This window comes from Bidens hawaiensis, unplaced genomic scaffold, assembly GCF_021521415.1.
Source record: "Bidens hawaiensis isolate Kalapana, Puna unplaced genomic scaffold, B.hawaiensis_p1.1 tig00034782_1, whole genome shotgun sequence".
Taxonomy (NCBI): Eukaryota; Viridiplantae; Streptophyta; class Magnoliopsida; order Asterales; family Asteraceae; genus Bidens; species Bidens hawaiensis.
The window spans coordinates 22,142-35,262 of record NW_027496050.1 but is presented as its reverse complement, the minus strand read 5'-3'; the positions used below and the strand labels follow the sequence as shown (position 1 = coordinate 35,262).

Genomic DNA, 13,121 nt, shown 5'->3' with positions numbered 1-13,121 from the left:
TTGAGCACCTCTGCACAAATCGGGTTTTTTAAATACCCGGGTTCGGGTATGACCGGGTATTGGTAATAATCGGGTAGGGTTTGGGTCGGGCATTGTCTCTAAAAATCATACCCTATGCATTGGGTTTGTGTCGGGTATAGAACCGGGTATTTGAATACTCTATTATCCGGTATTGAAAAAACTCTATTTACGAGTTTTTTCGGGTTTTTTTCCGGTATTTTTTTATATAGATTGGATTTTTTAAAAGTTTACACTTTTTAGGGGTATTATTCGGGTATTTTTAAGGTATTTTTTCGGGTATACATCGGGTATTTGAAATACCCGGTTTCGGGTATTGGAAAACCTCGGTTCCGGGTTCGGGTATTACCGGGTACAAATCGGGTTTTCGGGTATTACCAGGTACAAATCGGTTCGGGTTTTAGTGCCAAAATGCATACCCTATCCCTACCCTACGGGTAGGGTCGGGTTCGGGTTCGGGTATTAATAACCCGGGTATTAGAAAAACCGGTTCCGGGTATTTATTTCGGGTCCGGTTCCAGGTTCGGGTTTTTTGTGCACCTCTAGATTTGAGGTTTCCGGTGTAAATGGACTTCGTGAACGCCTGGGCCTGGGCCGGGCATTTTTGTCACTATAATAAAGTTATTGATTTATAACCCAAATGTGTCTTCTTTAATCTTTGTTTTTTTTTTTCTCATTTGCCAATATTATAAAACGAAAACGAGAGAAAACTCACAAAAAGTTGTATATTACAAAGGAAAGAAAGTAAAAACTTCATCTAACCAAACTAACGCATAAAATGACCAATAACAGAAAATTAACAAAGTTGAATTTACACTATTTTTTCATTTAAGGCCCGATCTTTTGCTCTTATGATTAACCCATAAGAAGGTGGCAGCCTTTTATGTCATGCACCAATTTAGCCATTGAGAAAGAATGGTTATTAAATATGATGTCATTACTTGTTTTTCATATGATCCAGTTACCACTGAAAAAGCTTATAGCACCTCGCCCTCCTCTTTATTTCTCTTGTGCTTTAATGGGTATTATATTCTCTCTTTCATAGATGCAAAGTGAGATGTAACCGGTAAGTAATCCAATTGTGGAGGGTCCTCGGTTTTTGTCTTTGGGTAGTCGTTTATTCAAAAGTGTTTCAATTAGGTCACTCATGCATATTTTTCTCAAATCGGGTCACTAAATCTTCAAATCGAGTCTCACCAATTGTTTTGTGCGCCAAAAAAGAAATGGAGGATAAGATGTGGGGGTCGGAATTCGAAATATAATATATGTAGTTATATTTAAAAATAAATAAAAAACGTTAATTAATTTAAAATTCAAAAATAAAACTTAAAATCCACGTCGCCACTCAACATCAACATTAAAAAAAAGATAAAAATATTTCCTGTGTGAAACAAAAAAGAAAAAAGCTAAAAAACATATTAAAACTTTTAATTTAATAAAATAAGAAAAACACTTTTAAAATTTAGTTATTACTTTATAAAATTGCCCATGTCTAAAACCCCTTTGTTCATTAAGCTATATTTTATTCGATTAACCAATTCATAATAAACCTTGAGAAAAGGGTCATTCCCAAATCTGACTCATTTCAACTACTTCTTCATCTTCATCTTCTCCGCCCCTTTAATGGCGAATTCTACTCAGCAGCAAACCTCCATACAGCCATGGATCCTTCAAGTCGTACCCTTTGTCGTCGTCGTTCTCATAGCCGCTCATGTACTCGCTTTGGTACGCCACCGATTTCTCTCTTGATTACCAGATCACCACTTTCCAATTATTAATATTATTTTTTTAAAAAACTTTTTTCAAGAAAAGGTTTACTGGATATACAGAGTAGCAACTGAGAAGCTTCCTGGTAGAAGAAAGAAGCACTAGATCAAAGGTGTAGTGTTTTAGTTTTAAAGTTTTACTCTGTGTGTGTATGAAATGTAAGTTTGTTGGATGCAAGGAAGGTGTTCGACCAAATGTCAGTGCTTGATATTTGTTGATTTAAACTACCCTTTTAAGGAAATTGAATTATTATTCGAGCAAGAGGTTATAACTAGTTCATATTATGGTTATAGATTCTTTGGTATGTGATAAAGTTAGATGAGTATGCTAAGTTGATCATACGGGTTGAGTTAGACTTCGTTACGGATACTTGTCACTTGCAGCGCTTAGATCCCCGATTAAGTCAACAGTCTGTGACATTGCACCATCAAATAGATCCCATCAATTGTTGTCTCCGTTAATGTGTGACCATAATAGTTAATGTCTTTAATTTGTGACTAAATATCTAATGTTGTCATTAGATGTCATCACTATATATGGCACGCTCTATACATGATGAAATTTTGATACAAAACCACAAGAGCTGCATAATACACTTATAGTAGTGTTCAATAGATACAACCAGAGGGAGATAGAGATTGGGAGGCGGGTGTGTTAAGTTTAAAGCATAACGTAAAGTGTGTTATGCGTTTCTGGTATGTTGTTCCAACTTCCAACACATCAAGTGGAACTGTGAGAAATGAGAAACACAAACACGTGTACGTATTTTTTAGTTGTAGTACGTCAGTTTGTTACAAAACTACGTAACTGTTTCTATTTCAATCACCCACTACATTTGCTCAACACTGTATGACTGTCTTAAGCGGTTCTAGTGGTTTTGTACTTAAAACTGATTATGTATTGAACATTTTTCTCTCTATATATAATATACAAAGAAATTTAAAGTTTAATGTTTTGTAACACAATGTATAGAGGAAGGTCCTGCTCTTGTAGCCACATGGTGTGCTTCTCTTCATCTAGTTGTGCGCTTGTGACTACTATGTGTGTGAAATTTTAAGACTGTTAAGTGGGTTGCCCGTTGCCCTGCATTCTAGTTTGTTGACTTTAACAGGACGATTGAAGATCATACTTGTGCAGAACAAATTAGAATGACGGGTTTCAGTGATTGACTTTAGACCACAGTCACCACATGCTGTGGTTACCGTCTAGGGGCGGTATAACCTCCACGTCGGACAACACCCTTGCCCCCCTCCCCATCCAAACATTCCACCAGTAACCTTTTACCACCCCCAACTATGCAAAAGCCTTGACATGCTGGTGGCCATACCTCCCGGCGGTGTTACCAATTTTAATGTCGGTTAAAATCTGCATAAATTAGTCACAAATTAAAATCCTAACGATATACCTGATTTCATTCATGGTTTAATCATAAACTCATTATGCAATTACTGTACTATATCCATAAAAGAAACCTCAATAGTCAATGATGTACCAATTTTCATTTTATTTTAACTAAATTGATAGAATATTAAAAAACCCTTGACTTGCTAGCAACAATTTGTCATGAATGAGACTTGAACCGACGACATTTCCTAAAGAAATTCACTAGGTACCGCCACAGCGGTGAACCTCTGGCCTTTATTATTCAAATGAAAGGAATTACATTGTTGTTATTTATTAATTAGTTGATGATTGAAACTATGTTGCATTAAGGGATGCTTAGCATGGAGACATTGTTATTCTACTACTTATACGATAGGTGTGCATCATATATCAAATGCTGTAACATTCGAATTCTTAACACATTGTAATGTAATATTATAGTCCAACCAATACAAGGAAACTATGAGACGAAGTGTTATTCATTCTATTCATGTCGAGTTGATGAGGATGGCGATGCTGGTAACGTTTAATCTATTTGAATGCTCAATTTGAGGTTTTAAAAGATGAATCTATGAAGGTTTATTGGATTTTAATAATCCAAACTTTGGCCTATTTGCCGATATTAATCTCAATTTAAGAAACTCCCTAGAATAATCCTAGTTTTCACTCTGTTGGCCTCCACTGAGCCTTTTCTTAACAGGAACTAACCCAGTTAGTTTTAGCGCAAAATATGTCATTTCTACAAATTTAGGGGGATAAACGAAAAATATAAATTAACTTAAAAACTCAGCGAAATGGGCGCAACCACCACGGCGGTCGCCGTCACCGACACCGCGACCCTCGACACTGCCACCACCACCACCACGACCGCCGTCGTCGACATCGTCACCACCACCATTGCGGCCTCCGCCACTGGTGGTGGCGGTGGAGGCAATGGCGGAGGTCGCGGTGGTAATGGCGATGTCGACGGCGGCGGCGGCGGCGGTGGTGGCGGGTGGCGGTGTCGAGGGTCTTGGTGTCGGTGGCGGCGACCGCGGTGGTGGTGGCGCCTGTGTCATTGAGTTATTAAGTTAATTTACATTTTTCGTTTGTCCCCCTCAATTTGTAGAAATGACATATTTTGCCCTAAAACTAACTGGGTTAGTTCCTGTTAAGAAAAGGCTCAGTGGAGGCCAATAGAGTGAAAGTTGGGATTATTCTAGGGAATTTCTTAAGTTGGGATTAATATCGGCCAATAGACCAAAGTTTGGATTATTAAAATCCAATAAACCAACTATGAAAGGAGAACAGGTGATGGTCCGATTAAAGATCTTGATGAAAAGATAGATTCCTAACAATTGTGATGTTAAGTTGTTATTTGTTGATGAAGCTCATAAGTTAAGATATTTTACTCATTCATGTATTACCAAGATGTATCGTGATTTGAAAATCGAATTAATAGCAGTGGCACGATACGTAGCGTGATAATGTTACATATGTACAAAAGTGTTTTCACTTGTCTTTTTTTAGTCCAAAGTTGAGCATGCAAACCACAAAAGCTTTTACTCTATATCATTGATTGTTGTCAATCATCTGGCTAAATGATATCATTTTTCTGCCGGTCTAGGGGATACATTCTTTCAAAGGAATGACAAGTAAATATTTGGTGACTATTGTCTTCGATCGAGACACAATTTACTTTCTGGATTCTAGAGGAATTTCTTCAGGGATTTAGGCACTCGATCGTTAATTACTACTGCCTTTCACTCACACACTAATGGTCAAAGAGAGAAAGTGAAAGAATGATTCACACTTTCAAAGACATGGTAATTTAAAATTTTTTGAGAAGGCTAAAAGTATATTACATAAATAGTCCATGTGTTTTTGACAAAAACAACAATTTTGGGAACTAATTTTAAAAAGTAGCATATTTGCTATCTATGGTTCATACTTGTGATCCAACGATAGCGTAGCTGCTTCTTTTTTCCTTTGAATGATACCTTTGAATGATAATCATCTTGATGCTAATTAATCTGCTCTTTAAATGACACAAATTTACCTTCCATGATTCATATATTTTTTTGTCTCGGTTCTAAGCATTTGTGTCGGTTTTCCATTTCTTCTAATGCAGTTCACCTGTTGCAAATTAAGGTAATGCGATGGTTGTAAGCTGGAGGGTGTTGGTGAGAGGGGGGGGGGGGGGGGCTGGAGTGGTAGCAACAAAAAACGAAGGCATGGTATGGGCGTAGGTGAGGTTACGGATGAAGATTGAGATAGGGGATCTCATTAGTCTAACATCATTTAAAGATGGGTCCTATTAAGTATTTTACTGTTGTTTATTAATAACAAGGGAGTGGAATTTAGCATATGTCAAAACTTAATTGAGAAAATAAATAGCAGTTAAAGGACAAGAAGCAACACAATTTTTCATATAAAAGACACTAACTGAATCAAGTCTGAAAGTCAAACTTTTAATGAACCCGTTTCATAATTTTGCAGTGATATAATACAAAATTTTCAATTTGTATCTTACGCCTCCAAAATGTCACATATGTTAAATTATAAATTAATTTTAATAAATAATATAGAGATGTAAAACGATCAAAAAAAGACTAAAAAGTTAATTTTGATTGCAAAACGGTCAAAAACAAATTAAGAAAAGGTTATTATACAAATAGTGTTAAGCCCCATACAGGTTACAAAAGTAATTAATCACTATTTATATGAATCTGATTAAAATATAAAATCATCATTTTACAGGATTTCACAAAGCTTTTAACTTAATTAGTTTTAGAAGTCAAACATGTTATAAATTGAAAAATCATTGATATCACTTACTTAAGTTAGAACATGACCCTTCACATAACTAATTCAAAGTTATTGCACATCAGAAGCAACGAAAGAGATCGCATGCCACTTGGCATAAGTATATCATAAGTTGCCCGCTCACTATATTCTCTCTCTATATTTAGGCATCATCCGAAGTACGTACCTATAAACGTCATCATAGCGAGCAAAGTTTATACAAAGACCGTTAATAGTATGCAACCATTTATTTATTTTTATCTTGTAGCAGTTTGTAATATAACATGGATTGTACATCCAACAACCATAACTCCAAATGTCATATAGGTGACCAAAGAAATCACTGTTTTAACATTCTTGGCTTACATTTACATACTTGATAGTTATAGAAATCCTATTAAGCTTTCACCACCTTGAGTGAGGCAACCTGCACCATGACCACATATGATGTGATTAATGTAAGTATAAAACATTTTCGATCAAACATGTAGTTGAAAAAACATATGAAAGTACAATTACATTCAGAAAGGGGTGGCGGCGCAGCTTGTTGCCCGCCTACCTGCTATGTTGTTGTAATATCTATGTTTCTATATAATGAAAGAATTACATTTTAAAGCGATTGTTTGGTTTTCAAATCAAAAGAAAGTATCAGGCTCTGCTTCTTGAATTTATAGTTTAATAACTTAAAAGACTACTGCTTTGAAATGCAACACAACGAATTATCTTACACACAACAACTTTAAGGAATTTTAAATTATCATTCTGCAATGAAACTACACGTACAATAACTAATTATTAAATAAAAAGACAAGCCCTCAATCAATAATTACTATATATTATAATTTAAAAAAAGAACTAAATAACAGCAAATTTGCTCACCCTAGCTTAAGGGATGTACCGGAGCTTTCATAATCTTGTGGAGTACCCAGCAGAGTTGCAGATATCTGTAGATTCCGATAATTCCCCATCATCAGCGGAATCACAAATCAATCGTTTTCGAGCATTAGACATCTTCAAAAGCTTCAATCACCATTCAAATGTTAGAAAAAACACATATAGCAGTCAAACATAGTCAAACAAAACAATGTTTTTCTTTAGAAGCGTCTCGAAAAACTCGTACAACATTTAACAATGTGAAACCATCCTTTTTGTAAAGGGGGATAGGTGGCAAAGAAAATTATACCTGTGGCGTTATCTTAATACAAATAGAGATGTAAACAGAAAGAAAACTACTTAGCCTTAGAGAACATGACTCTTACTTCTTGTCTTAGTTTGTCATTGTCCTCCATGAGTTTCTCTTCCTGCATGTTTTGTAACCGACTTTAAAGCAAGTTGTTAAATGGCTACAAAAATGATCTTATCCAACACTAAAAGGCAGTGGCATGCCCTTGTGTCACCAATTTCTAACACGGTTTATGATTCACGTATCTTAAGGACAAAGTATATAAATGAAATTACTTAGTTAAGTTCGAGTTCTGACCTTCTCTTGAAGACGACAGATCTCGTTCATAATCACCTCGCCCTGTAACAGTAAAACTATAGGTAAGCTCATGTCTAAAGACTTATTCACAAGGCTCTCTTTTTGACATTTCTCAATCAACTTGATTCAATCATATGGCCCGTACACATTTTTTACTTTGTTTTTTATAGAAAGTATTCAGAACTTTATGCATTTACAAATGCAAAAAAACATGCTTCAGTTGATATTATTCAGAACTTTATGTATTGACAAATACAAAAAAACATGCTTCAGATGATATTGATACATAGTATAGAAAATGATGTAAAACACCCTTGCATGAGATAATAAACATGTAGGTAAATGTAACCTAAAAGCTTTTAAAATCATAAAATTTGCATGTTTCATATAATACAGAAGGAAAAAATAATAACCATTAACAAATACAAAGCAACTACACCTTTTTGGTAACAACCCGGCTCAATCCAGCTTCAAGCGACTTCTCAAGCTGATGCAGCTCTTCAATACTTAAACCCTGTAGCTCCTCCCCTCTCAACCGCCTGTTTTTAATGAAGAATCACATTTCATAAACACATATTACATATATACACACATGTATAGCCAGTTATTTCACATTAATAGGCCTCCAAATCTGAGAGGGCTCCAAAATTTCATAAATTACTTTAATCTATTTTCTAAAACGAGTATACTTGTGATATTTTCCAAATTCTTATGTTTCCACGAAAAGACCCCATAAAAAAGAATGACTATAATAACATTGCCACATCTTTAGTCTCGTTTGATTCATCATCATTAATTACCATGAGATGTAATGCTTTAAAGTTGATAGCTAACCATACATATATGTAATGCTTTAAAGTTGGTAGCTAAACTCCAGTCCAGAATTGATACGAACGAAAACACACACAATAGGAATACACTGGATATATTAAAACTATAGTTTCGAAATCCGTGCAAAAGTATTTACATATTCACAAGTTTCAATTAGTTACACAATTAACCCCACATATTTAACTTTTTTTAGTTTTGTGACCCTCAAGTTCCATTAAGTTACACAAACAACCCAAGCTTTTTTAATTTTTAGGGGGTGTTTGGGTGAGCTTTTAAAACTTGCTTATTTGCTATTTGTTTATTGAAAAGCAAAAGGGTGTTTGGGAAAACAATTCCAAAAGCTTCAAATTGAAGCTTTTGTAAAATTGCTTTTGCTTTTTAAAAAGCAAATAAGCAAAAAAACAATTTTAAAAGCTCCTCCAAACACCCCCTTAATCTTGTACAAACCAATACCGACCAAGTTCCTGCCACTTCACCGAAGCACACGCGGTTTAAAGAAGCTAGTTATTATCGAAGAAATATAACTTAAAAACCTTGATTACGATCTCTCTTATAAAACCCTAACTTGGTGGCATCTACTTATAATGTTAATGCAACTTTGCTAACAAGAAATAATAACCCTAACTTGGTCATTAAGAAAACGCATAAAACCCCTAATTAAGGCCACAACGGCACAACCTACTTGCTAAAGCTACTTGGGCTTGCCACCCTGAACTCATAGTTGGACCTTTTTCTTGGGACAAATTAAACAACAATTGAGCCAATAATAGCAATATGTTTTCACTAATGTAATAGTACATTAGTTCCATAAAAGCATATTATTGTTGTTCCCAAACATGAATAAAGAAGAATAACTTTGTAACAATAAATTAGGAAAATGGCCTCTAAACTTTACTTTTCTTTGAGCCCTCTAAATAGTTAAGCCAACCCCTAGTTGTGTATGTATGTATGTGTGTATTAGAATGTACCTTAAGTGAAGGGTTCTTTCAGCAACTTCTTTGCTCAAGTTGGCATAGTGGGTGTCCTCAACCAGCTGAATGACAAAATAAGAGGATACAAAGGTTGCATTAGAACAAAAAATAGGAATTTATATCCCTTATTGACTCCCAAATCTAGGACCATAACTATTGATGTGATGAAAAATCATTTTTCAACTAAAGATCCGAGACTTGATCAACATATGTTATGAGAATACAAATTACAATAAACTAAAGTAAAGAGAAGTTTTTTTATTGCAGTCTTTTAGTTATATTTTGCAATGGCTAATTTTTATGATTTGACTATATTAACTTTTAAAGAGAAGTTTTTTATTGCAGTCTTTTAGTTATATTTTCCAAGCCTCAATAAAAAACAAAGAAATGATTATAACAATTGTGAAGTACCTACATAGCAAGAAAAATAAAGCCATGATCACCTGTAACTCAAGAGAAGGTTGGTTTAACTTCTCAATATTTTTTGAGTGCAAGCTACGCCTTTCAAGTACTTCTTCCATACTAAAAAAAAAGAAACTGTGCATTAGAAACATTTATATGTACACCGGATGTTTATGCAACAAAATTATGTGATCAAAGCCTTCACAATCAAATCATTAGTATTACATAATTTAGAAGAGTCTTCTAAACAGTAGACCAAGTTATATAAATTATCGCTCGGTATATGTTCATAAGTGGAGAACCTCAAGAAAACAATCAATCAGCTTGCCTCAAGAGTGTAATTCTAAATCTGAATGTAGCTGACAGTGATTCATTTTCTATATTAAAACACGAGTTTATAAATGCACCTGTGAATGCTTTGTTAGACCTTTTTAGGATGGTATATAGCAATTATTTTCTTACAATTCTAGAGTTATAATTATGAATATCAAATTCTAGTTCTTTGGGTTGTTTAAAGACTTTGTAGTGATATATAAATGATTCTTTTCTTTTTTACATTTTGTAAAGGTCGCATCAAATGAGTTACTTGAGGCTTTCTTAAACTTCTCCGATTAAAATTACTTAACCCATTCTTTAATCCACATACTCCTATAGTGCTCCTACATCTAAGGATGACTTAGATACTTGGCCATGTTGGACGAGATCTTAATAAACACCAGTACACACAAACCGGGCACACACACCAGAACACCAATAAACCTAACTAATAAACTAAACAATTCAAATTCAAACTCTTACCAACTTTATCTTTATCTTTTTATCTTATTCCTTACAGTAATGATAATTAAATCCTTTAATCCACATGTACATTTTTCTTCAAATATGTAACAACTCAAATATTGAAACTCTATGGAACTGGTAGTAGCAACATTATGTGGTTGACCTTGGCATTTGAGGTGGATTTTATGAAGCTTTGTACTTAAGTACCATGCTGGGTTCAAGTTTTGGACTTTATAATGAATCTGCATTACCAAAACTTCTAATTCAACATATATGTCATATTAATAATTCTGTATTATCCATAAACTCTTAAACAGCTACTAATTACTTTAAAAAAACTCCAAATGTAGATAAGCATTTGGTTAAACTATGTTAACAAATATAGCATGCTTCAAACATTTCATATAAATGGAATCTAAGACACTAAGTATAGATAGCATGTGACCAGGTAAAGGGGTTTTTTTCTTCTACTTATCGCCTAAGTTAACTTAAATCCATTAAGCATCTGAATTGTATTGATTTGCAACCGGAAGATCACAAGTTTCAACCACAAAGTCAAATTAATGTTGCATAACCTAAAGAAAATACCACATACAAAAAAATCCCCTTCGATTCTTCGAACACAGCTTTTTTTTCTTCATTTTCATGCTTATGCGTCTGAATTTAAAATGCAAAAAAATATATATATTTCCAAAGAAATGAGTGCTAGCTCAAAGAACAGCCATAATACCATGAGAGCTATGACATCTGATAATGTTTCTTCTATAAGCTACTTTAGATCTATTAAACAACTCATCCGAATTCCATTTGTGGACAAAGATTATGGGTTTGAATCACAAAATCAGTAAGAAAATAGTACATACATAGAACCATCAGCCCCCCTCTTCCACCCCTTTAAACAGCATTTTTCATTTACGGCTACTTGCATCTGAATTATAACTCATGTCATAAAAAATATTCCAAGAAACATATGAATGCTCATAAGAACAGCCAAACAACTATACCAGAATAAAGTACAAGCCAAGTTAATCTCAGTCTCACATCCATTGTGAAAAATAGATACCAGACAATCAGATCATAAAAAAACATTAATATATCAAATTAAACACACAAAACTAGACAATGAATTCCTGAACCCTGATTAAAGAACTTCATTAGAAACCCTACAACACAAAATACAAAAGAAACAAGTACACAAAAGATTATAAAGCACCACACATTAAAATATGATTACACCAGACACTGACACACATTAAAACACATACAAACACCAAAAAATAATAACAAGATTAATAAAACCCTAGATACCTTGAACTGGAGTAATGAAAGAGCTTGTCATTAGAGGAGAAGAGAATAACAGCAACATCAGCATCACAAAGTACAGAAAGCTCTTCAGCTTTCTTAAACAACCCTCTTCTCCTCATGGAGAAAGTCACCCTTCTTGCTGTAGCATTATCAATTTTTTTAATCTGTATTTTTTCCCTAACCATCATATTTCCACTGCCACAAGCCATTTTTGGCATCCAAATCCACTAAGAAAACAATGAATAAACCAGAGTTCAAATTAAGGGTAATTTTCTATGAATGGAAACATTTAATTTTGTAGGTTTCAAAAAAGGAAAAAGAAACAAAAAGACAGCATTTTTCTTTACCAAAATTAGGTAAAAGTACAAATCAGTGGTTTAAATTAGTAACCCTAGATCAGTGGTTTACCCGATACCTTCTATTATCCGATCTAGATGGTCAAGATGATGATTAGTAAAGGTGGGGTGTTATTATTATTCAAGAACTTTGAGAAATAAGAAAGAAAATGAAAAAAAAAAACATGAAGATCAGATGGAGGGTATGGAGGCTGAATATGATATGAGATTTGAAGTAAACTTTATTTGTTGTTGAGTTATTGTCAGGTATGAGGGGTGAACTGGGGGAGGTGGTCTGGTTCTTGGGGACTTGAAGAAAGGACTATTGTATAAAAAGGAAACCGAAGAGACAGAAGGTGTACTATTATTTACCTTGTGTAATTTTTTATGACGAATGATACCATTCTATGTGTGAAGAATGGGATCTTTATAGTAACCCTAGATCAGTGGTTTAAATCTTTGCAAATAATTATTGAGTAATGAGGACCATAGATTTTCATGAAAGAATATATTAGGTAAAAGTACTATCTTTATAATCTTTGCAAATAATTATTGAGTAATGAGGACCATATATTTTCATGAAAGAATATATGAACTTTTTTTTATATTCAACTATTATCTAACAAATATTTTGGAAAGATAATAACGAGGTTAAAAATTTGAAGGACTTGTTAGTGGATGGTTTAGCGTTTTTCTTAAGAGTTTTATTATGAGGTGGTGCTCGAGTTTGATATCCGGCTCATGTGCACGCTTTGTAATTGAGTGGCGCCATTATAAAAGGGGTTCAACTTGAGTAAGGTGGGTTGTATACAGATGGTATGTCTTTAGCTTAACTAATATATCATGTTACGTTTAATACGCAAAGAAAAAATAAAAAATTTAGACAATGATTTGTTACATATATGTTACACATATGACTCTTGAGAGATGAAAAAAGTAATTAACTTTTGCATTTTGTTTGTTTACTTTTATTTTACAGTCACATAAACTAATTGTTCACTTTAAACATGTGATTAAAAATGAGTTTTCAGGGTTTTTGACTTCTTCAACTCACATGAGTTTTCA

At 34.0% G+C, this 13,121-nt stretch overlaps 1 protein-coding gene across 1 annotated transcript; it reads right to left on the bottom strand.

Annotated features, from left to right (window-relative positions):
- Positions 1 to 6,174: 6,174 nt before the first annotated feature.
- Positions 6,175 to 12,385, bottom strand: LOC143586712 (MADS-box protein JOINTLESS-like). Its single transcript, XM_077068193.1, has 9 exons — positions 12,137 to 12,385; positions 11,725 to 11,948; positions 9,678 to 9,756; positions 9,232 to 9,296; positions 7,872 to 7,971; positions 7,433 to 7,474; positions 7,212 to 7,253; positions 6,832 to 6,972; positions 6,175 to 6,379 (listed from the first exon to the last, which is right to left on the bottom strand). The coding sequence occupies exons 2-8, from the start codon at positions 11,937 to 11,939 to the stop codon at positions 6,859 to 6,861; spliced, it is 657 nt and encodes a 218-aa protein (XP_076924308.1). The 5' UTR covers positions 11,940 to 11,948; positions 12,137 to 12,385; the 3' UTR covers positions 6,175 to 6,379; positions 6,832 to 6,858.
- Positions 12,386 to 13,121: the final 736 nt, after the last annotated feature.